The sequence below is a fragment of the Hakea prostrata genome, chromosome 6 (assembly GCF_041222555.1).
Source record: "Hakea prostrata isolate BN-2017 chromosome 6, UWA_Hpros_2, whole genome shotgun sequence".
Taxonomy (NCBI): Eukaryota; Viridiplantae; Streptophyta; class Magnoliopsida; order Proteales; family Proteaceae; genus Hakea; species Hakea prostrata.
The window spans coordinates 39,199,225-39,224,161 of record NC_142605.1 but is presented as its reverse complement, the minus strand read 5'-3'; the positions used below and the strand labels follow the sequence as shown (position 1 = coordinate 39,224,161).

Here is a 24,937-nt window from a genome sequence, read left to right as displayed (position 1 = left end):
ACAGCATGGAATACGTGCTTTCCAATCAATATATCGCTGATGCATTTTGAGTATTTGACTGGCTTTGAACCCATATGAAGATAGGCAAATCTGGGTGCCCGCCAACAAAATCTGCATACCACATGTTCATTAATCATAGGGATGCTCGAGCGGCTACACAACCTTCTTCCTCACAGGTGCATGCATGGGAGACAGTGCCTAAGAAGACATGGAAGAATATTTTGCACTGCCATGCGAATGAAAGATGTGGTGAGTGTGTGCAGGAGGTAGTCGCAAGTAACGAAGGTTAATTTATGCAAAAGGGGAGTCCTGAGTCCATGTGGATCGATGAAAGATGCAGAAGATGCAACCATGAATCTGAAACGAGTTCCCATGTCTTGTTCGAATGTCCTTATGCACGAGCAGTGTGGTTTGGTGGCTCCTAATTAACTCCTGTGCTTAATCAGGTGGATTTCCTCCTCAGGGCTAATGGTGGACCTGTAATGGCTTTGTCGATTCCTTTGGTATTGGAATTGGAAGACCCTTTATTTGGTGGATGCTCTTTTTGAAGGTTTGAAATGGGCCGCTGAAGCCCAGTATATATATACTGTGGCCCAGTCAGACTGTTTGCAGTTGTTGGAGCTTCTGAATAATGGAAATCAAGCCCAAGGCCCATACAACTTGACTACCATTCTGCAGGCGATACCAAAGCATTGTTCCAAGCAGGTTCACTTCTTGCAATTTGTTGCTGGTTTCTAGGGAAGGGAATAATGGTTTGTGCTACTCCTTAATCAGGTTGGCCTTGTCCCAGAGAGGCAGGACAATTTGGTCGAACACCGATCCTTGAATCTTAGATCTTAATACCCAATTTCCTTTGGCTTTAGCCTCTTAATGAAGTGTTTCTTTTAACCCAAAAAAATGTAACATAATGGTGCCACCCCAAAATATGTAAAATCGCCCTTAAGTGTGGCCGCTTCGAATTTTTGGGCCTAGGAATAGGATTAGACTGAAAAAAAAAAAAGAACCCAATTAATTAAGGTCGGATTGGGTTGTGTTGGGCTTAGGTTGATGCCTTAGGTTTCCGAAAATCATATTATTCATGCAGATTGCCTTTCTCGTATTCAAGTGAAAAGGATGATAGCACAAGAACAAGCCCCAGTTACCAAGACTATGGTTTTGATAGTTTTGGTGGACGGATGTTTATCAATCTATTGCGAATTATTGAGAAAGACAACCCATGAAAAAATGAATTCATGCCTTTCCTTTTGCTCCAATCGATCTTCCATGCCGGCCCTAACATGTAATCTTCTGTTTACATTTAAGAAAAGTATTCAGAGAAAGACAGAAAAATAATAATAACAACGAACTGGATCATCATCCTAGTATTGCAGGATGCATGGATTTCAATTGGTTGGACTACATTTATTTTTTCTGGTAAAAAAATTGGTTGGACTAAATATACACAATATATATTGCAGGATGTGCATGGCTGGACTACATATATATAATACACAACCTAGTAGCTACACCTAATAAAAACATACACTATTAATACATAGATATGCATGCATGGTTGATCAAGGTGCCTATATCTATGATGAGGTGAAAGCCCTAAAAATTATTTCCCTCTACATGGACCAGTAGCAAGGGAGAGCATGTTGTTCCATATCTGTCACATTCTAACTTCCCACAAGATCAAAATTGAAGTTGAACAACCAATATGATGATGCATATATAGAACAGTAGCACACTATTTCAGTACTTACTGGCGTAGAAAATCAACCATGCATGAATTATTAGTTATCTACAACTAATGCCCCTGTTTTGTTTTCCCTTGCTCATGAGCTAAACACAGGGTCGGTTTTAAATTTATGTTTCCTTTTAGTTTCATAAAAAAATAAAAGCTAAATTGGAGGCAAATTAAGAAGATGACGCTTAGCAGAGGAAGAAAAATTAATTAATCAAAGCTAAAGTGAAAAGCGCTGGATTTTGGAGTTGGTAATTGGTAATTGGTACTTGGTACTTGGTCTTGGTACTTGGGGGAGAGGAGAGCATAAAAATTCGGCTAATAAACTTAGGTAAGCTAGAAATCAAAGAGGCCATGCCTATCGTCGTCGTCGGAGGAGGAAAAAGCCTGCTTCCAACTAGTGCTGGAGATGCTCGACTTATCAGAATTGGCTGGAGATGCTACTACTCCATTCCCACACTTGGCCACCGTCCTGACGCTTTTAACCAACGCCTCAGTGCGTGTCTCTTGAGACAGTATCTCAGCCAGCTGTTCTGGGCTGATCACCAGCTTCACCTTCCACACTGACAGTACTCCTCCTGTGCGGCTGTAGTAGTTGTTGTTGATGTTGCAATTGTTTTGTTGTTGTTGTTGTTGTCTCAGCAGAACATCGCTCTTGGACCTCTTCAGGATCCTTTGGGTGTCGAATGACATACGGTAGGGTGTCACCACGGACGAGGAGGATGAGGAGGAGGAGGCGCAGGTGGGTCTGATACCGTGAAATAAGAATGCTCTCTCACGGTTGCTCGTGTTGATGGGCCGAAGGTAAAATACACTTCTCCAACCAGAAGCTCCTCGTTGTGGAGGAGTGGCCGTGAGGAGGAGAGATCATGGCTCCGGAATATGCCGTGGCCTGGGAATTCACTGGTGACGAACTCCGCCGTCAGTGGTGCTTGGAGTTCCATGATCCCACCATTTGATGTCACCACTTTGATCAACTCTTCTTTTTCCTCCACCCCATGAAACACACAGTTCCCCATCTTTCCCGATCCTCTGCTGCAACCTGATTAGAAGTGTGGAAGGAAGATTGATGCATCCACCCAAAGTTTATGGTCCTGAAAGTGCCATCTGCACAGAGAACTTGTGAGAGATTTTGTTGGTATTCTCATGTTAAAGCTTTGGGCGGCATGAGTGGGTGAATTCATAGTGTCATTGGATGGTAGCATCAGTGGATCTGTGGATGAGTAACGACCATCATTACTTCTGGCTCATGATTACTATCACCACTGTCTCCGAGCGGGAAAAAGAGGCTTTAAAAACACAGAAGAGTCAACGACGGCCATATAGCACAGTTTGAGAACAATATTAGACAAACAGCACTTGCAAGTGAACACTTTTGTCATGATAATTTACTCGTCTTTTCAAACGTGTTAATGAATGCCTTGGAGACCCTTGAGGCTCGTTGGGCTCGATCAGGAGTAGGAGGGTTTGAAAAACAAAGAATCTAAATATAGATACGCCAGAATCCATTATTAAAATCAAAGAGGCCAGGCGAATTAATAACCATAAATTCCTAAACCTAGTTTTCAACCCGGCATCATCCGAGTCAGTCCATGTGATCTAATTTTCGAACTCTAATAAATTCCCTATTCTCAACCCTGATGTGGTGCTCAATTAGCAAGTGTTTCGAGTCTTGAGATTCCATGTTCCTCTTGAGTTTTTCACCAAATAAAGGGGAAAATTTTATTTCCCCCCCCCCCCCTCCCCCCCCCGTCATGGGATCCTAAAAAAGTTCATTTGAGTCTTCTACCGCTCTCGGAAGAAATAGTCCGGACTATCGGTTTCGCAAATCATACCTTTCATTCTCATTTTCATCACCCGCTCATTTCATCTCCTTCATTCTCCTTTCCGTCTCCCTCCTATAACTTAAGTTCCATTTTTAAATCTTCGTTTGTACTCCAAAAAACTGTGCTAGTCGCTTCTTCGGCTTTGGCTCTTCGGTAAAATCTTCAGAGATCGTAGTCTTCGGTTTCTTTCTCTTCTCTCTTTCTCTCTCTCTTCTTCTTCTTCTTCTCCTTCAACATCCATCCCTCCTCTGTCTTTCTTCCGTGAATTTCGCCGGTTCCAGGCGGTTTTCTAAATCCGGTCTCCACCGAGGAGAATTAATAGAAACATAAAGTTCAGCAGAATTCATTGCCCCGCCCAAAGAAACAACCATCCCTCTCCCTTCTCTCCTTGCTGTCATTCCACATCGGCACCCTCATTTCCCCGTCTTTGTATGTAATAAACCCCAACCCCTCAGAATCGCCCCCGGTGTCCTGACTTACATCCAGATTCCGCCGTTCACCCTTTCGGATACTTTCTCCAGATTCATCTTCGTGTTCGTTCTTTGTTCTTTGTCGTCATTTCGATTTGGGTCTCGCTGGTTTTTTTTTTTTGGTTTGGGTTTTTGTTTCTTCCTCTTCCCGCGGTTCCTTTTTCTTTTTTTCCCCCTTCTCCTCCTTCCCATTCGTCGATTGCCGGATCGTCTTTTTCCGCGATTATAACTAATTCGAATCGCCTTTTATGGTTCGTTTCTCGTTCTCGGGGGGGGCGCCCCTGTTCCGATTTTGGAGGGTATTTTGGATTACTTTTTAACCATGGCTGTGTGTTTATTGTTGGGGTGTCGTGTTTCGTGGTGGGCTTCATTTGGGGTGTCGGTGCTCTTTTATTTTAATAACAAAAAAATCCATCTCAGTTCTTGTTTAAGGGCCACAAACACCCAAATCCAAAAACTTACCGCCTCATCAAGGCCATCCAAGCACACCTGTATTCATGGCCCATTTATAGCCTAAGAATCCGGCCCCTTGTGAACCTCCTGCTGCTGCTGCATGACCAAAGATTCAATTACGAATAGATAATTGACGCACTGATCCAATTTGGCCCAAAACTGACATAAATCCACTATTTAGGCATCAGTTGTGCTCTGTCACTTGGATCGATGCTGATATAATAGACCGAATGGAGTTTCGTATGTCTTGTATTTGGTAGGTTTATGTAATTAATTATTTTTAAGAAAAATTACTTATATAAGGATTAAGGTATTATTGAGTTGTCCTATAAATATTGTGTTTATTGGATGACCAAGGAAAAAATCAAACAAAAGTCAGAACTTAGTATGGTGAAAATGGTGTAGTGAGGTTTTGAATAAATGATGGAATCTCTTTTTCTCTCAGGTGAAGATGAATATATAATTTTGGAAAATTACAATGAATTTTTTATTATTATGATGTGTAATTTGTTTATGTTCTTCTTAGTAATTGTACATCCATTCTCAATAAAATTTATTGGCCTAATATTCTTTATAACTAATCCACCATATGTTTATTATTGATCTTCGATCCCAATTATACCCATAAATATTAATTATTCGTCGTTTCAATACCAATACTTGGAAATATGTTTATTTATTGCCTTTGACTTTATATTGAATCTACATAAATAAATAAAATAAAAAAATTTGTACAAAAGTGCTTTTTAATATATAGGGGATAGGAATATTACATATGCTACCGGTAAAATGCCTATGATTACAAAATCTGACTATAACATTTTTTTTATTATTATTATTAATTTTTATTTTTTTTAAGGTAAGCTATGAGTACACTTTGATGGTTGATTGAAATTGGAAGCTCCAAAAGAGGGGAGCTAAATATCTAGGTCCAAGTTGATAACAAATTCATATCCCATACCTAACCCTAGTGGCCAGGCCAGGGAATATTTGAAGTGCATGGTCAGAAAGTTGAAGGCGTCAACTTACCTGGAGCCAAGCATTGATTGTGTAATTGTGACGGCAACGCTTCAACTTGCTTCAACTTGCCTCAATTACTCAAAGCCATCAAACTGTCAATGTTGAATGGATCGACCCATACTTTGATTGCCTAATTAGTTAGATCCATCGGATTCTTCGTCGGATTATTATAAGCGAGTAATTGCTGGTCCGGCCTGTCCTATCTCTGGTGTCTTTTGCATAATTTGATTTAATTGATAATGGCAGATCTAGTAACGCTTGCTTGTCTCTTGTCTTTTGGTTGCTGTCCCATTTGATTGATGATGAGTTGATCGAGATTCCTAAGGTCAATTAGGCGCAGCATGTTTGGCACAGTGCAGCTGAAAGCAAAGCATACAGGAATCCGTTCTCTCACAGTGGCCATATATATATATATATATCCTTAGGGTTGGGTTTCACCAAATCTTTGTTCTTCCACTTGGCCAGCGTTGGTTAATTATTAATCAAACATAACTAACTAATTATACCGAACGAGTTGCAAAAGGAACAAGAGCGATAGGTGCTTCTAATACATCAATCCACATCCATCACTGATGATAACGTTAATAGCATTAATGGGGAATTCCATGACGAATTAATTTGTTTTTACTGTTTACCCCTTCAACTTTACTTTTAACCGCCATGACATGGCTATCTTGTATTGTTAACCACACGTTGAACAGGTCAAACCGTTGGAGTCACTGTTCATAAATCCAAAGGATAGAGCTCCATTGAGTTTCGATGTTTCTACTAATTATTTAATGGAGGATTTTGTTCTTTTCACATATATCTATCATATATTTTTTCATTACATCATATATGGATCAGACATAAATTTCATCCTAAATACATAGGGGAGGAATGCAAAATTTTTATCGTCACGTCAAAAAAAAATCCCAACTCATCACTTACAAGCCCTACACAAAATAAATTAAGATTACCTACAAATTTAGAAGTTTGACTGTTAAACATTCCCATCTGCTTATTTATGATAGGATTTGGCAGCCTCCACCCATGAAAAAAAAAAAAAAATTTGATCTTTGGACTTCAGATATAAAAGAAAGATCCGCATGTTACTCTCCTTCTTACGTCTTCATTATTATTATGATTATTTGTTAAAAAGAAACAAAAGAGCTTTCTACATTTTTAAATTAAAAAAATTTTTAAAAAAAAAAAAAACCTCTGACTTTTTGGTGGAGGTGAAGTTTTGTCGTTTTCAGAATATATTTAAATGAATGAAACGAAAAAATGTAAATAGCTACATTTTTTTATTCAAAACACTTCACCTTTTAAAATATAATAATAATGTACCAAAATATATAGAATAATTAATCTTAAATAAAATCATACCTGCTTATAATCAACAAAGAATGACTTGGTCTTACAAATATGTTTCTGTTTAAACTTTAAATTATAAACTAATGAAGAGAAAGAAAGAAGGTGAAGACATCAAAGTATATATGTTGCAGTACATACGAATAGGTATATTCGTAAAAGAGTGAGTAAAGGAGTAGGGTGAGTTATTAATAATAGAGCCTTTTTTTTACTCATTTTTCGTTTTACTCTTCATTATTATTATTGTTGTTTTATTTTGATAAACTATTGTTTTTTGTGTTAGTTTTTGCCATTATTCGGACAATAAGTAATGGAAATGACACGAAGAAGAGGAGTAGACTATCGGTTTAAATATGCAAGGAGCTTAGAGATTTTGTATGATGCATCCCATGCATCTTATCTACTCATGATGTATGTACAGTTATTTATTGATAAATAAGAGAACTTCTCCTTGACGTCTAATTAATTTGATAACTTTACTAAAGAGTTTTACGTTTCAGCCATACAAGTAGTTGGCATATCAATATTATTATTATTATTATTATTATTATTATTATTATTATTATTATTATTATTATTATTTTTTGGGTGGGGGTTTGGTTTTGAATGATCATCATACTTTTCTTTTCCCTTAACCATGTGTCAAGTTTTATATTGAAATTCACTAAAATCCCTCCAATGGAACTCAATCCAAATGGAACTCTCAATTAACGAAAACAAACTGGGGTTTGACTGACTTAGTCATCACCCTTCACCAAAGATGTTACCTGTTCATCCCATCTAGTTCTTTGGTGGTAGAGAACTCATTGGATCCGCCTTTTGAGACTTCAAATTAAGGAATGACACAACTTTAACTCCCTGCGTTTTTTGTTGATCATCTTTGCATGCGAAGGGTTAGTACGTACTTCCAACATGTAGTTTCCAAGCAGTAACGGAAGCAGCTATCATCTTTTCTGTTTTTCAGTTCTTTGCAGAAACATATTAATTACCCGTTATTAATGTCCATTGTCCATTACTAAAGGGTTTGGTGCTAGTTGGTTTTCCTCATGGTTTAATACGATGAACTCTAGAAAATTTGTTTGTTTGAAATTCAACCGCATAAATTGTTTTTCAGCCCTTAGAAAATTCTATATGAAGCAATAACCATTGTTTGTGAATCACGAGAAATCCGCTTCCCAAAGATGAAAAGCAAATAAAGCGAGTACATCGATCATAGGAGACTTTTACCAAGCAAGAGTCGTTGTAGACCTCTTGGACTTTCCGATTAGTTAGTTAGTTTATCATCACCATGGCTTACCTGTGAGTGATACAACAACGTAACTCAGCTCAACTCAATAGAGGTCATGACCGAGTCAAAGACTCAAAAGATCCATCCTTCAAGTTCTGTGTCCGGCGCAGTTTACGAGCCGCGTGGTTTACGATGCCAAAACAGGGTGGCACGGCACGGCACGTAGGGCCGTAGGCCACCCTTACCCTTGACCCCACACTCCCTTCCCGGAAGGAGACAAAAAAGAAAGACTTTAAAGCTTTTGATTGACTTGTGCAATAATTAAATATGCAGCAGTGATAAAATCCATAATATATATATATGATATATCCACCATGTTATGTTATGTTATGTTATGTTATGTGTGGACTGTGGAGAGAGCGACATTTCTTTTCGAATTAATAAAGAATGGCGAGAAATAGGAAAACTTAATAGTGACTATCTGTCATTATAAATATGTAGCACTACTAGACCTGATTATCCTCATCTGTCCACAATTAACAAGCTTTGATTGATTGAGAGAGTAAGAGCAGGAATTGAAGAGAGAAAGATGGGCAAATTCGTTGCTGAGACGAAAGGGAAGGTCATCACTTGCAAAGGTATTTATCATCATCGTCTGTCGATCTCTTCTTCTTCTTCTTCTTCTTCTTCGATCCTGTTTTTCTTCTGACTGTATATGAGACTAAAACTTGTTGCTTATTCCGCCTTGTAGCTGCTGTTGTCTGGGGTCCAGGACAGGCAATTTCCATAGAACAAGTGCAAGTCCATCCTCCCCAGAAGATGGAGGTCCGAATGAAGGTCCTTTATACCTCGATTTGCCATACAGATCTCAGTGCTTGGAAAGGAGAGGTAAGGATACATAGGCAAAGAGAAGCTACAACCCAATTAACACACTAGTAATTATATAGCTAGCTAGCTAGCTCTTGGATTAATAATTGATTATTGTCGTCGTCTCATGTAAAATTTCAACTCGATCCTACTCCAAGAACGAGGCTCAGCAAGCGTATCCGCGAATACTTGGTCATGAAGCTGCAGGGTAATTAATTAATTAATTAATTAATTAAGCCTCTTATTATAATGTTAATTTTTGTTTTATCCTCAACTTGTAATTTACCTGTTGAAACTTGAAAGAAAGAAAGAAAGAGATTGATTGGATTATATTTATGGATGGACAGGATCGTAGAGAGTGTGGGAGAAGGAGTGTTGGACATGAAAGCAGGTGACAACGTAGTTCCAATCTTCAATGGAGAATGCGGTGATTGCGAGCAGTGTAAGTGTGAAAAAACCAACCTGTGCAACAAGTTCCGGGTGAATCCGATGAAATCGGTGATGGTAAACGACGGGAAGACAAGGTTCTGGACACGGGACGGGCAAAAACCCATTTACCATTTCCTGAACACGTCTACCTTTGTGGAGTATACCGTGCTCGACTCGGCCTGTGTGGTGAAGATCGACGCCAAGGCTCCTCTAAGGAAGATGAGCCTTCTCAGCTGTGGCGTTTCTACAGGTATCGGTGCTGCTTGGAACACGGCAAACGTGCAACAAGGATCAAGCGTCGCCATCTTTGGCTTGGGTGCCGTGGGACTTGCTGTAAGTCTCGAATCTGGGTGTTGTTGACTATATCTATATCTATCTATCCCGTACGTTGATTTTATTACTGATAATTAAAAAGTAGTGTTACATGGGTGGGGGATGCATGGGGCGCAGGTGGCGGAAGGTGCCAGGCTGAGAGGGGCCTCTCGAATCATAGGCATCGACATCAATCCAGACAAATTTTTCAAAGGTAACGTCGACGTTTTCACTTATTCAATGGGAAAAATATATATGACACTTAATTGGTCACGTACAGGTAAAGCAGTAGGAATTACACATTTCATCAACCCAAAGGATCTCCAGAGTGAGAAAGCTAACAAAGCCGTGCATGAGGTAAGTAAGAGTGGTAACAACTCTAATCACTCATGCCTTTGCATGCTTCGATTTGAAATTAGCATGCATGCATGCATGCATGGCGTTATGGGTGATTGATTTCATGAGGAATGGCATATATGATGTATGCGTTATACTCTTGTGCTGTCCAACTCCAACATATATGTCCTTAATTACTAACTAATATTTAACAAGTTCATCTCATCACTTTTTTATTATCTGTAGAATAAAATTTGGAAAGTTAGAAAGATAAGATTAGCATTAAACGTGCATCGATTTACGCAAGTCTGACCAGATCCAGATCCAGACCGTGTGAAGGGATGGCGTGAAGGTGAAGCCATGTGAATGTGAGACACGGGGCCTGCTGCCTGCTGCATGTGGAATTGTAATTTATCGAAATCAGAGACGATCACCGTAAACAGAATGATAGTTTAAGACAGATTCATTATTATTAATTACAATAAATGTCTATCTCTAACTTTAATTTAATTGCACATTATTAGAGTAATAATAATAATAATAAATCTCTTTTAATCAAAGTATTGTTCTTAAAAAGCTTACGTTGATGAAATAATATTATAACTGGCCAGGGAAAGTATCTGTCAGCCGCCGGGGAATTCTTAAATACTCTCACAAGTCACAACTCACAACGTATAATATTGAGGCAATAGGGTAATAATATTTTTTTGTGAGTATCGGTTGCCTAATATCCCTAGTGGCCCTGAGAGAATTCGACTTTTATGTATATTAAATTTCAATTAAAATTCCTTCTGAATGAAGTATATTTTGTGCAGCCAGCCATTGACTTTATTTACTCTTGGCATTCCATTCTCTTTGGTCGGTCGGTGTAGGGATGGATGAGGTGGCCAAAAATTTTTAACATTTTCAGCTTGTGTTATTGTTGTTTTCCTTCTTCATATTGTATTGCTGACTCCCCCGGATTAGTAGATGTTATTAATTGTCAGTGTTGTGTGTAACAGTTTCAACGTGTTCTTATCCATTAATCAAGAGTTTGATGCGTTGTTATAGGCTCTTTTTAATAATATATTTTCCCTAAAAACTGTCTAAGCAACTTCATCTCATCTCATCTCTTCTCTTTCATGTTGAATTTATTCTATTTCTGAATATATATATTATATATCATCAGGAATCTTCTCTTTTCTATATCAGATGGATCTGAAAAATAATTTGACCCATAGCTTTATTCTGAGTAGGTCATTTTTCATCCTCCCTAGCTCACTGGTTTTAGGGATTTTTTGACCGTTGTAATTCTGGGTTTTCCTTTTTCTTTTTCTTATTCCTTCCTATACGTACGTACGGTGAACGGATTTCTTAGTTTCAAATAAGAAAACGAGACATGATGAGGAAAAGTCTCTCATTTAAGGGAAGTAAATCTCCAGATTTATCTAGAAACTCTTTGGTACCATGTATCCACTAGTTTAATATAATTTTTCTTACAACCAAAAAAAATTATAAAGTTATATAATTTCTACTTTATCATGCCTAACCAGATTTGAAGATAGACGTTCATGATACCTCATTCTTTGCTTTGATGTTATTCGATAGAAGCAAGTAAGCATACGTATGGATACAAGATTATTGATAATTAAACTATTAACACACTGGATCCTCGATTGTGCAGATTATTCAAGAAATGACGCAAGGTGGTGTTGATTACAGCTTTGAGTGCTCAGGAAACTTGGAAGTTCTCCGCGAGGCTTTCGTGTCCACCCATGATGTACGCGTTCGTATGTTTTTGTTTGTTTTTTTTTTTTTTTTAATTTACTAATTTTATGATTTGAACAATGAGAAAATATGCCAAATGGACGGAGAGGAGTACCTTCGGATGAATCACATATCTCTCTTCCCCTTAAATCTTTTTAAGTTACCGATTTGTTTGACTATCTTCTATCTCTATTTTCTGTGTTGAAAGTTGAAACTCAACACGTAGGCTGATGGAACACCTTAGACCATCTGTTCACAAAGGTGTTTTTCGTCATCAGAATGATCTACTACTAGTACTAATTGGGATAATAATAATAATAATAATTAAATTATAATTTATTTAGTAAGTAGTTAAAAAAGCAAGCAATATTATTAATTAATTAATTAATTAATTAATTTTGGTGCAGGGATGGGGATTGACGGTAGTATTGGGTATACATCCGACGCCGAGAATGCTTCCTCTTCATCCCATGGAACTGTTCGACGGTAGGAGAATCGTGGGATCTGTGTTTGGAGACTTCAAGGGAAAGACTCAGTTGCCACAATTCGCCTTGGAATGCATCAAGGGGGTCAGTCAGCATGCAAACTCCTCCTCCTCCTCCTCTTCTTCATCAACTCCTATATATATATATATATATAATTACATGTTATATTAAGTATTGATCACATGCACGCACCTTCGTTTCTTGAATTCAGGCTGTGAATTTGGATGGCTTTATCACTCACGAGCTTCCTTTTGATGAGATCAATGAAGCATTCCAATTGCTCGAGGACGGGAAAGCGCTGAGATGCCTTCTCCATCTCTGATCTATATATATATATATATATTCTCATATACTTGCTAGCGCTAAGCTGTTTGTGTTTTTGTTTCCGGCAGTTTCTTGCTCGAATAGAATAGTTAACTGTTTTCAACATCTTGATTATGTTGTGACTGTAATTGCTCCATGTTTTTCAAGGATATCTCTTCTCGATCTTTGAGTTGTTCCTACACCCCCACCCCACATGGCCACATATAGAGCCAACTCCTCGCGCTGATTTAATTATATATGAAGATTAGGCTCATGATGGGCCCACTTTCCTCAGCCTAGCTTTAGCTAGCTAGTCCATTCTACCCAAGCCCACTCTGTGCATGTACTGTTGGAGTACTGGCCCAATAGTGGTTAGAACTTACAAGTTAACCGGCCTAGTCAGCTGGCTTGAAATGGAGTCAACTACTACTGCTTCAGCTTTTTCTCAACAAATTAACCAGGTTAACTTAATTTGCAAATTCTCAACATTCTTAATCTCACATGCTGGTGGACTGGAAGGGCCGTGATATGTCTTTTTCAGTCCCACATAGTGTAGAGAAATGTATTTCATACCTTTATTGATTTATAAAACTGTATTTATTACCACAGTAGGTGTAAGTATGCTACCTATACTAATATACACTTGAATGTACAATACTACCCTTAATGCACCCCCTCAAGCGCAATGGGGTGGATACCGTAAGCATGTCCCGAAGAGCAAGAAACTGAACCCGAGGGAAACCCTTGGTGAGAAGATCATCAAGTTGATCAAGAGTGAAAACATAGCGAACAACAAGCTGACGCGAAGAAACAAGATCGCAGACAAAATGAAAATCAATCTCAACATATTTTGTCCGAGCGTTAAAGACAGGATTCGAAGTCATATAGGTAACACATATGTTATCACACCATATCACAGGAGTAGTGGGAAGAAATGCATTAATCTCTCCTAAGAGGGAGCAAATCCACAAGAGCTCCATAGCAACAGATGCAATAGCACGATACTCATCTTCCGTGGAAGAACATGAGACTGTACGCTGCTTGCGAGAACTCCAGGAGATGAGATGATTACCAAGAAAAACACTAAATCCAGTTGTAGAATGTCGATCATCAGGACATCCAGCCCAGTCGGCATCAGAGTACCCAGTAAGAGACATAGAAGATTGGCGGGAAAAGAAGAGACCATATCAATTGTACCACACAAATAGTGCAAAATCCGCTTGACAACACTCCAATGAGTGTCAGTTGGAGAATGCATAAACTGAGCAACACGACTAACCGCATAACCAATATATAGGCATGTGTTAGCCAAATACTGCAGAGCACCAACAATATGACGATATTCAGTACCATCAGGTAAAGGAGAACCATCCAAAAGAGAAAGAGTGACACCAGAAGCAAAAGGGATAGCAATAGGCTTGGCAGTGCTCATCTTGGCACGATCCAATAAGTCAGTGATATACTTCTTCTGAGATAAAAACAAACCCTCAGCAGAACGACTGACTTCAATTCCCAAAAAATAATAAAGATCCCCTAAATCTTTGATAGCAAAAGTAGTAGCAAATGTCTTAATAAGAGCAGAAATATCATCCAAACAATTACTCGTGACAAGAATATCATCAACGTAAATCAACACATACAAAGTAACCGTAGATTTTGTATAATAATACAAAGAACTATCAATTTGAGAACCAACAAAGCCATGAGATGTGAAAAAAGTAGTAAGTTTGGTGTACCAGGCACGAGGTGCCTGTTTCAAACCATAAAACGACTTCCGAAGATGGCAAACATGATGAGGAAAAGTAGGATCAACAAAGCCAGAGGGTTGCTCGATAAAGACATTTTCTTCAAGATCCCCTTGTAGAAAAGCATTGGAAACATCCAATTGTCTAATTGACCAATTGTTCGAAATAGCAATGGATAATATGAGACAAATAGTTGTATATTTAACACAGGACTATAATTATCTCCAAAATCAAAACCAGGAGGTTGATGGAACCCTTTGGCTACCAAACGGGCTTTATAGCGCTCTAGGGATCCATCGGGTTGCCTTTTAATCCGAAAAACCCACTTAGATCCAATCACATTTTGAGTGGGAATAGAAGGAAGTAAAACCCATGTCCCATTTTGAATTAAAGCATTGATATCCTCTTGCATAGCGGTCAAAACGAGATGCTTGTGTGTAAGTAGTAGGCACACTAGTATCCTCACAAGAAGCTAGAAGAGACAAAGGCAGTCGTGGTTTTAAAGAGCCAGTACGAGAGCATGTAACCATGGGATGATGACTAGTAACATCTGAAATACTTGTGGGAGCAACGGAGGGTACAGCGCAAAAAGTAGAAGAAGAAGGACATTGTTCACTACCCGATGCTACTCACAATGTTGGAGCCATTACTAAAGTTGATGCAGTAACACAACCTGAATTATGTGGCATCTCAAAAGTGGGCTCAGGTGAAACAATTGAGGAAGGCCCACGAAGTGAAGAATTAAGACATGAAACAGAGTTGGTTTGAGGCCCAACCAACAAACCTGATGATGGCTCACTTAAAAATGGCCCAGCTGGAAAACCTAAAGGAGGCCCATCAGCAAGAGCTAGCGATCCAATAGGGGATGGGGATTTTTCATTAATATTTGGTGTAGGCCCATGAGTGCCATTACAAGTAGGCTTTACAACTGAATTATCAACTAAAGGTACATATGGACTTAGCATAGGAATCCAAGATTCAAAAGAGACCATAGAAGATGAATTTACAATACCCTCAAACGAAAATTGGGATTCCACAAAAACAACATGCCGTGAGATATAAGACTTCCTAGTGATAGGGTTAAAGCATAAATAACCTTTGTAAGAAGCAGGATATCCTAAAAATACACAAGGTTGAGATCTGGGATGAAGCTTGGAGCTAGCATATGGGCGCAACCAAGGTTAGCAAGGACATCCAAAAACCTTGAGCAAACCATATTCTGGTGACATCTTAAAAGGAACTTCAAAAGGAGATTTGTTATCAAGAGCAGCAAGAGGAAGTCCGTTCATTAGATAGACCGCAGTTTGCACAGCAGCAGACCAAAATGTTTGTGGCAAATGAGCCTGAAACATCATTGCAAGTGCTGATTCAAGAATGTGACGATGTTTTCGTTCAGCAATTCCATTTTGGGGTGGTGTGTATGGACATGCAATTTTGTGAGTAACACCAACATCAGTCAAAAACTGAAATAACTTACTAAATTTTGTACCCCCATCAGTTTGCAGCACACAAATTTTAGAAGAAAATTAATTTTCAACTAAACCTTTCAACCTTTTGAAGACTTCAAACAAATCAGATTTCAACTTCAGTGGATACACCCAAGTGTATTTGGTGAATTCATCAACAAAAACCACATAATATCGAAATCCATCATAGGACACAAACGGAGCAGGCCCCCACAAATCAAAATGAATAACATCTAAGGGACCTCTACTAGTTGTTACAGAAGAAACAAAAGGAAGCTTGTGACTTTTAGAACACTGACAAGCATTACAAGATGAAAAAGAACCAAAATTCTTCAAACCTAGAGAATGCAAAATAGCCAAAGTTCTCTGAGAAGCTGGGTGACCAAGACGCCTGTGCCAATCAACTGTGGAAACAACAAAAGCAACTGGAGCAGCCGAAAGAAGAAACTGTGAAGCAGCAAAAGTATCCAAACTATGAAGGGTAGCCGAACCTTTAATTGTGGCCTTAGACTTCAAGAAATCAACAAAATACAAGCCATTAGAATTCTGTCCCTTGACCAGCACCTGATGAGTCTGTCGATCCTTTATCAGAAATTCATTGGCAAGAAATATAAAATAAACATCATTATCTTCAACAAATCGAGAAATGGAAAGAAGATTACACCTAATATTCGGAACACATAGAACAGGTGCTAAATGGAACTTATAGGAATTAGCTTGAACAACCAAAGAACCAATATGAGAAATTGGCATAGCAGAACCATTACCAATAACAATACCCTGTGTACCTGTATATGGTTCTTGTACAGCGAGATGAGCCAAATCTGAGACAATGTGATTGTTAGACCAGAATCAAGCACCCATTGTGTAGGAGAACAAGAATGCAAAGAAGATATAGCAGAATGGCAAACCATCTTACCATCATAAGCATGGTTGAAACACTGAGGACACTGTGCACATAGATGTCCTTCAATTTTGCACAATTGACAGAGTACACGAGATTCATTCATAAAGGAATTCGACCCCGAAGAAGAGAAGCCATGTCCAGAAAAATTAGTAACATCACGCAGCTCTTGAGTAGTAGAAACAGAACCAGAAGGCCGAAACCAAGATGAATATCCAGAAGCAACAGTAGAAGTACCACGCCCATTGTAGTGTCGATTCCAGGGCCGTCTTCCAGAACCACCACGCCCACGCATAACATTTTATTGATTAAATCGATTGAAACCAGAAAATTGTTTGCGATCTTGAGAATTTCGCATAGCAAAATTTGCAAAAAGAATTGAAGAAGAGGCTTCAGATGCAGAATTACGCATATGACTTTCTTGAGTAAGGAGTAAACCTTGCAACTCCATGAACAAAACTGGATCAGCACGCACCAAAACAAAGGTAGAAAAATCTCGAAATTGCTCACCAAGACCTCTCAAGGTAGTAAGAACCGAATCCTCATCAAAAATTCTGGATCTAGAACTCGGTGCAAACACTCATTCAGAATTTCCCAAGCCTGCGCTAAAGTTCTTGCAGATACAATATGCGTTAAAGCTCGCTCAGAAACAGAGGAAATCAGCCAACCCAAGATCAACTGATCTTAACGATCCCAAGCAATAGAAGGTGAAATCGCAGGAACAGAACCACTCGAAAATGAAGAAATTACTGATTCTGCAGGTCGGCGGTGACTACCATCAACAAACCCCATCAGATCATAACCACGGAGAAGAGGCACAAATTGCGCCCTCCATAACAGAAAATTGGAATTTGTAAGCTTGCTCGGAAGTGCTGCGGCAACATTTAAAGAAATGAGAGAAGCCACCGGAGTTGCAGGCGGATTGAGCGGAACAGTCGACGCTTGTGGCGGAGGAAACGACGATGATGGCGGAGAAGCCATAACCAAGATCTTAGGGCTCGTGAGAGCGTTATTTTCTCGATGATACCATGTAGAGAAATGTATTTCATACCTTTATTGATTTATAAAACTGTATTTATAACCACAGTGAGTGTAAGTATGCTACCTATAGTAATATACACTTGAATGTACAATACTACCCTTAACACATAGGAATTAGTCTTAGTTGAAAACCGGTCAATTAAACCCCTAGTTTCCTACTGCATGTGATTAATTAATAGCTGCACCTGCTACCCAACATTCATTTCAATGAACGGGAAATGACAAGGTGTCGAAATTGCAAAGATCCAACAACCAAGTAGTGGAATTTGGCCAGTTAGTCCTCCCGTTAAGGTAACTCAGTAGAGAATGAGCAACAGTGTGCATCCCCTAGGACAAGTGAAAACTACAATCCATAAAATAAGAAGAAAGGTGGATGATATCCTCTACAATATTCAAAATATCAACAGAAGTAGTGACTTTAGAATTAAGAGCATTGATCAACTGTTGACAATCACTTTCCACCATTATATGATCAAACCCCTTCGCAGCTGCATCTAGAAGAGCCTCACGAACAGCACGCACTCAATAACCGTAAAAACACACACAAAAGTGCAAAAGTAACAGGTGTATCGAACGGGATCTATCAATGGGCCGGTCAAGGCCTCATGACAGGGTCAGGTTGGTCAATGCGTCTCTCTTCCCCAACCAGCTGCTCCTACAGGACTCGTGCAGTGAGAGCTTTGAAAACAGAAAAAAAAACTCATGCACGAGAGGGAGGGAGAATGGGACGACATACATGGAAAATAAAGTTGCTGATAACAAGCAGGCAAAGCATAGGTCTGGAATTGATCTCTACTTTTCATGAACTTTTATAGAAAGAAAGGGACCATGCATCTCCGTAGTCCGTAGACGACGAGCAAAGACGACGTGGCTTTTTGTGATTTATTCTTAAATGCTCAAAAGCAGAATGATAGGACTTAGGAGGAGGATGGTAGAATTAGAAACTTAGGCGTGCGGTACGATTACAATTGAATTGACTATGGAAACAAGGAAACATCCAGATTGAAACGAGAGGTTCAAAGCAACAATATACTAAACGAGCGGTTGAGATAAAGGTACATAGCACGTTACTGCGCGTTCGTTTAGCACCAAAACAATTAATTTCAAAACATCCCAGTTGGTAACTTTGGAATGAGAGAGCCCAATGACATGAAAATTAAGATTGCTGCTGCAGCAGCTGCAGCAGTTGCAGCAGTTGACAGTGTTGTTTGGGACAGAAATGGTCAAGGTATAAGTTTGTTCAGATTTCAGACGGAGATGGCAATGTATGGCATGCACCCTTAATTCTCTCCACCGATCGATCGATCGATCATCATCGATCACATGCAGCCATAAAGGTAACGAATATGAGAGAGCCAATTGATTTTTTATCTTGGGAATAAACGTTCATCAAAAAAACTGGCAACCAGGCCAATCGGGAGACGCTCGATCTGTTTTAAATTCTCTTTAGGTGAAACATTAAATTTATTTCCAAAGGAAGGCCCCCATCTTCAGTGAGCAATTAATTAAACAAGAACGTACAATATCAAACCTGCAGCTGCAAGAGGGAATTTTGAATTTTGTTTTCGGAGGGAATCGTAAGAACCAAGAACCAAGAACAGAGAGGAAGGGAAAGGGCAAAGTAGGGAAAAGGAAATAATAATAGGGGATGGAATGGTAATCACCAATCAGGTAATCAGGTAATGGCCCTAATGGGCATTGGCATGTGAGGGTTCTGACTTCTGACTACCTGCCTGCCTGTGTGGTTTGCAGCCTTCATGTGGAGAGTACGACGGGATCCACAGGACAGCTGTCTATGTTCCTTTTCTTTGAGACATTTACATTCCAAACCCACCCCTGCTAGCTTGGACTCGGCTTCATTTTGCCTTCGACTCCAAGCTAGCTAGCTAGCCAGCCAGCCAGCCAGCCAGATTAATAATACTCTTTCCTGCATCATCCATCATCCATCATCCATCATCCATCATCCATGTGCCTGGTTGGGAAGTCAATCATCCAGGGATGGCAACTGGGAAGTGTGGGAAGGGAAGTAGGGAACCCTTACACCGTTACACGTACGGCGCCGCATCTTTGTTAAGATAGGTAAAATGGCAAATATGGCGGCGAAGTGGCCGCCACAAGAGCCGACAAAGAGAGGTGAGGTGAGGAAACGAACAAGCCGATCTTGGGTGGGTGGAAACCGTAGAATCATGTTTGACCCATCTTCTCTCTATCTCTCTCTGTTTTGATATTTAAATAGTCCAAGGCCCGTTATGGTAGCCGGTGGCGACACTAATGATTCAGTTCTTGGGTTTGATTTTTTTTGGTCAAGTTCTTGGGTTTGATTGGCCAACCGGTCTCAACTCTTACCATTCCCTAATTGACCACTGGAGGCGCCGCTTTACACGCTATTTATTCACCCAAAATTTATCTCCTCTCTCTCTCTGGGGTCTCAATCATCGTTTTCCCTTCTCTCTCCTTCCTCAATCAATTAATTATACTGAAATTTATGTTAGTTGTATCTCTTTAACATTGTACTTAGGTTCTTTTATTTTCTGGTGTTTCTTATAGGAGGGAAAAAAGAAAGTAAAAAAGAAAGAAGAGAAAGAGAAGGATAGTTTTGGAGGCCGAGCCAAGTCCAGGAAAGACACCTTGGCATTTGCTTGGGTTTACCCCTCCTCCTCCTCCTCTATCCTATCGCCTGCACTTTTTCGGTTGGAAGAATAGCTGCTGCAGCAGCAGCAGTTTCTCTGAGAAAGAGCTCTCTGGGTCAAGGTATCTTCTTGGACCTGACAAGTATTGCCATATCATGCCTTTAAAAACAACATACACTTACAACTACAATATAATAATGGATGGGTACGTTACGACAACATATATTATTACTTAGACACAGGGAAAGAGAGGGAGAGAGAAGGTTGAATACAGCGAAGCAGTTCCAGAAGAAGCCGATTGACCCAACATAAGTGTAAAAACTAAAAAGTGGATATTTTGCCTACGAGGCGTAGGCACTGCTCCAATCAGTAAATGGTTCAGATAAAAAGTTGAGTCTTTGATTAAATTGTCGTTATTTTTCTCATGTGCAAGAAATTAAATTTTAAGTGGAACAGACCCGGTTCATTCGGTTCAAACAAACCATTAAAAAATCAAAACCTTATTTAAAAATAAAAAATTTTAAAAAAAATCATTTTCTTCCTTAGGAATCCTTGTACTCTGTAGATTGACGTTCTCATCTTGAAAAACGCTGCTGAACATCAGTTGGCATCTGTGGAAGGCCTAACCAATAAGGATTGGAACATCATTATACCACAGCCTTCAATCCCTCCTCACCATGAAAAAGGTCATAAAGCAGAACAAATCTGTAATGTCGCATGATGAGCTATCAAATGAAAGCAGCTCTAAAGCCATTGAAAGTAATTAGTACACTGCAATAACTCTGCAGTAACCGATCTTCAATCTGGTTACTGTTTGATTGCTTCGGCCAAAGCACATCTAATTCTTGCAATTCTTCCGCCATTTCCTTGGTGGGTAGAAAGAATGAATGAATGAATTAGATTGACGCCTTTATTTTCTTTCTTTTTCCTTAGGTATAACCGCCATTCCTTGGTGGTTCTTCTGACCAAGTTTTCTTCATTCCTGTAGTTTGCTTGAAAGCTTTTATTTTCTTTCTTTTTCCTTAGGTATAATGATTTATAGTGCAGAGAGAGTGTGATTTATAGTGCATAGTAGAAAGATCGATAAGGAAGAAGACAACTTTTTTATTTTTTATTTTCAAATTAGGTTTTGGTTTTGTAATGTCTGTTTTGAACCGTACGAACCGGGTCTATTCCCAATTAAACTTTACTTTCTTGCATATGAGAAAAATAAACCCCGACAATTTAATTTAAGATACAACTTTTCATCTGAACCCTTCACTCCTTGGAGTTGTGCCACATAGAGAAAGGGAAGGGAAGGCTACAAAAGATATTATCCATATAAACACTCCTGATTTCCCATTGGAGTGTGTTTGTACAACCAACCATGAACCATTGTTGTGGGTGCCCACTGCCTTTCTTCTCACTTACCTTTCTACCCTTCCCCTCGTCTTTGTTTATAAATTTCTGCCTCCTTCGTAGCTAGAATCCTTTCTTTCCTTCACCCTTTTTATAATTTTTTTTCCTTTTTAAATTCTTGGTTCTTCCTTTCCACCCTCACCAGTAATGATTTTCTCGTTACGGGTATCGTTGTTGAGGAATCTGAGGAGGTGTGGCAGTGAAAAGGTATGGTGTTTGTTGGCGATAACAGTAGCAGTAGAAGAAGAACGATCGCAGGAGTTGGTGTGAGTTCTGCATATATTGGCTTGATCAATTCTATTTGTGATCAACACGGCTCTTACTGAACTTTCTCTCCCATCCCATTTTGGGTTCTGGGTTTTGAAGGAGGTGCTGGTGTTTGTCCTCTGTTTGGTTTTGTTGTCTATCGATTAATTCCCTCTTGTTACGGATTTGGTTTCTTTCTGCCTTCTTCCATGTCTCATCAAAGACAATTCCATATGGTGGGCGGAAACAACACTGGGCAGTTTGGCGATACAACTTATACTAAGATCTTTGTGGGGGGATTGGCCTGGGAGACTCAGACAGAAACCATGAAGCGTTATTTTGAACAGTTTGGGGAGATCCAAGAAGCAGTGGTGATCACCGATAAGAACACCGGAAGATCAAAGGGATATGGCTTCGTAAGATTTCCTTCCTGGTTCTCCACGCATAGATTTCCTGATCATCAGGGTGTTTTGTCTTTCTGTATCTAATACATAGAAGGTTTTTCATTTAATGTCTCTCAGGTCACATTTAAGGATCCAGACGCTGCAATGCGAGCTTGTGAGGATCCATCACCTATTATCGACGGGAGGAGGGCTAACTGCAACCTCGCATCGCTTGGAGCCCAGCGCAATCGACCATCTACTCCTCAGTATGGTTTGTACCGATTTTCCCTCCCTCCCTCAGCTTTCTTCCCTTGAAAAACTACTTATTTTCAGGATATGCATCTCCTTAATCTCCATTCTCTGGATCACAAGTTCCTGTAAATCGCACAAGAAACCCTATACCAAGTAGCATTACAGATTTGGAACAATGGGTATCATTCAAGCAGGGTTTTTTTTTTTTTTTTTTTTGTGTGTTTTAATGACACTTTGTGTTTCACTTGGGTCTAGGGGTACTGGGACCCGGGGAAGAGATATTGAGGGAATTTGTCATTAAGATCTTGCAAGATGTTTCACTTGGGTCTCCTAATCTCTTTTATCGTCTGCACATCTAAAACTCTCAACTGTCTCAACGTGCTAATAGCTTCTTCTAATCAGTCGCAATTAAGCTATCTAGCATATATGATGATAAAGTTACTGCTTTTCAATTCGTTTATTCTATTGAAATATTTTAGTTCAAATATGTAGCAGGTAATGCGAGGTTGAGAACAGCAGCAGCATCGGCCGCTCCACCCACTTATCACGGCTCCTCTTCCACGTATATCCATCAACCCGCCGCTCAATACTCACTTCCTTATTCTGCTCTTGGGTAGGTAATTAAAGCTTCGACCAAAAAAAAATAATTATAGTTTGATTTGGTTTATGGGTCTCATCTCATCTTCGTCCTCTCTCTCATTTGTTCAGGTATTCTGGATATTCCCGAGACACAATGTATCCCATGGTTTGTAATTTTGCTCACAAAAACCCACCCAGTTAATTTTATAAATGAATGAAGAGAGCCATTGATTAGCTTCTAATCATAGAAATTGATACATGGATATGCAGAATTATTATAGTGTATATGGAGGACAGTTTTCTCCATACTACACAACTACAGCTTCTGGAGCTCCCGGGATTATCCACCATTACTATCCGTTCTACGCCCCCTACGTACAGAGCAACCAAGCGCAGGGTTTTGGGGCTCGTCAGTATCGGCATCCCCAGACGCTACAGTACCCTTATGTTCCTCACCACTTGGGTGCTTCGCCTGGGATCCTGTCGCTCCCTTCTACTTCACTTCCCTCTGCAACCACTACCACCGGTCTGACATCTCATAACTAAACCTCAAACATTTCTTCTTTGTGACTGGAAAAATTCTAGCAATTCCCATTGACGAAAATAAAAACAATACTAACTCAGGGTGGGATTATGCGATGGAATTGCAACAGGTGCGAGCGTGACGGCTACAGCAACAATGGGTGTGACAGGAACAGAGAGCACTGCAGCGCAATCACGAGCTACAGGGACCAGTAACCCACAGAATTCATCAACTTAATTTATAAGAGGAAGGAATCTCATTTCATTCAGTTCCATCACTAACGCAGTTGATATTGATACTTGATAGACAGGGAAGGATTGCTTGCAAGAGCGACTCAACTCAGTTATAAGAAAAGAATTCTTCAGTAGATGATTGACGACGCCCGACTGGGAGGTAATCCGGACACTGATGAATTTAAGACGGCACCATCAGAGACTTAAATTCTTTGGGGGTATGGGCCGACCGATCGATCAGATACACACAGCTCGCTCAACAGCATGGTTCGTTACTTTTTGCTGGCATCTTCTTCTTCATCATCATCCTCATCATACTAGAATTGGGTTTAGAAGAATTAGGGGAGGAGACATTTAGCTGTTAGCCATTAAATCATACGTCTTGTTTATGTATTAACACAAGGTCGAAACGGAATATTGGGTTTTCGAATTCGACCTCTGATACTGATTCTTGGATCGGTACGTCTGCGGAATGTAGAGGAACTTCTTCCCTTAGGATAAGTTAGTTTAGGATCACTAGCTAACAGGTCCTGGAGGTTTGGTTTTATATCTCCGGACCGACCACAGTACCAGCATTTGTTAGTCAAGAAGAGGGTGAACTTGGCTAGCTTTTCTTATCCACTAGATTTGTAATTTCTTTTTCTGCTGTTGACATTTTGCTTCTTCATCCTTCTCATCATATCATTATTCATGATAAAATATTTAAAAAAAATGTAAGGTTAGTTAGGAAAGGCATGTGCTGTCTCTGCTCTCGTCTCTCTGTGCTTGTTATTTTTTTATTTTCTTCTCTTTCAACGTCTCTCTCAGTCTACCCCTTTTCCCCTTCCCCCAGGCCCCAATCTTTTTCTCTTGTTCTTCTTTCCGATTATTACCTTTTAAAGAATGTCTGGAATCCGATGATATCCCAACCTCCTTTTTATCTTCTCTGGGTTGGTTTGGGGTCCTGGGTGACTTGATGGGTTCCATTTCAAAGTTGAGCATGC

General features: G+C 39.6%; 2 protein-coding genes and 1 pseudogene across 3 annotated transcripts; 2 read left to right on the top strand and 1 right to left on the bottom strand.

The window, feature by feature from the left end:
- Nucleotides 1–1,859: 1,859 nt before the first annotated feature.
- On the bottom strand, nucleotides 1,860–2,847 carry LOC149014002 (uncharacterized; annotated as a pseudogene).
- Nucleotides 2,848–8,538: 5,691 nt separating this feature from the next.
- LOC149014001 (alcohol dehydrogenase-like 4) lies at nucleotides 8,539–12,735 on the top strand. Its single transcript, XM_089158595.1, has 9 exons — nucleotides 8,539–8,714; nucleotides 8,828–8,964; nucleotides 9,102–9,151; nucleotides 9,291–9,705; nucleotides 9,823–9,898; nucleotides 9,965–10,041; nucleotides 11,684–11,779; nucleotides 12,174–12,335; nucleotides 12,463–12,735. Exons 1-9 carry the CDS (start codon nucleotides 8,666–8,668, stop codon nucleotides 12,571–12,573), a joined length of 1,173 nt encoding a protein of 390 aa, XP_089014721.1. The 5' UTR covers nucleotides 8,539–8,665; the 3' UTR covers nucleotides 12,574–12,735.
- Nucleotides 12,736–21,831: 9,096 nt separating this feature from the next.
- LOC149014000 (RNA-binding (RRM/RBD/RNP motifs) family protein) lies at nucleotides 21,832–24,645 on the top strand. Of its 2 annotated transcripts, none has more exons than XM_089158756.1 (6): nucleotides 21,832–22,400; nucleotides 22,506–22,638; nucleotides 23,115–23,232; nucleotides 23,328–23,364; nucleotides 23,469–23,724; nucleotides 23,852–24,645. In XM_089158756.1, the coding sequence occupies exons 1-6, from the start codon at nucleotides 22,194–22,196 to the stop codon at nucleotides 23,956–23,958; spliced, it is 858 nt and encodes a 285-aa protein (XP_089014882.1). In that variant the 5' UTR covers nucleotides 21,832–22,193; the 3' UTR covers nucleotides 23,959–24,645. The 2 variants fall into 2 exon arrangements, with proteins under 2 accessions (XP_089014882.1, XP_089014881.1); XM_089158755.1 differs by having other exon boundaries at nucleotides 23,112–23,232.
- Nucleotides 24,646–24,937: the final 292 nt, after the last annotated feature.

Bases quoted from the DNA above. Each gene is read 5' to 3' on its own strand.
- LOC149014001 (XM_089158595.1), top strand. From the start codon at position 8,666: ATGGGCAAATTCGTTGCTGAGACGAAAGGGAAGGTCATCACTTGCAAA. The intron at 9,706-9,822 runs GTAAGTCTCGAA...CATGGGGCGCAG, and splicing joins TGGGTGCCGTGGGACTTGCT to GTGGCGGAAGGTGCCAGGCT. The intron at 10,042-11,683 runs GTAAGTAAGAGT...TCGATTGTGCAG, and splicing joins CTAACAAAGCCGTGCATGAG to ATTATTCAAGAAATGACGCA.
- LOC149014000 (XM_089158755.1), top strand. From the start codon at position 22,194: ATGTCTCATCAAAGACAATTCCATATGGTGGGCGGAAACAACACTGGG. The intron at 23,233-23,327 runs GTAGGTAATTAA...TCATTTGTTCAG, and splicing joins CTTCCTTATTCTGCTCTTGG to GTATTCTGGATATTCCCGAG. The intron at 23,365-23,468 runs GTTTGTAATTTT...ATGGATATGCAG, and splicing joins GAGACACAATGTATCCCATG to AATTATTATAGTGTATATGG.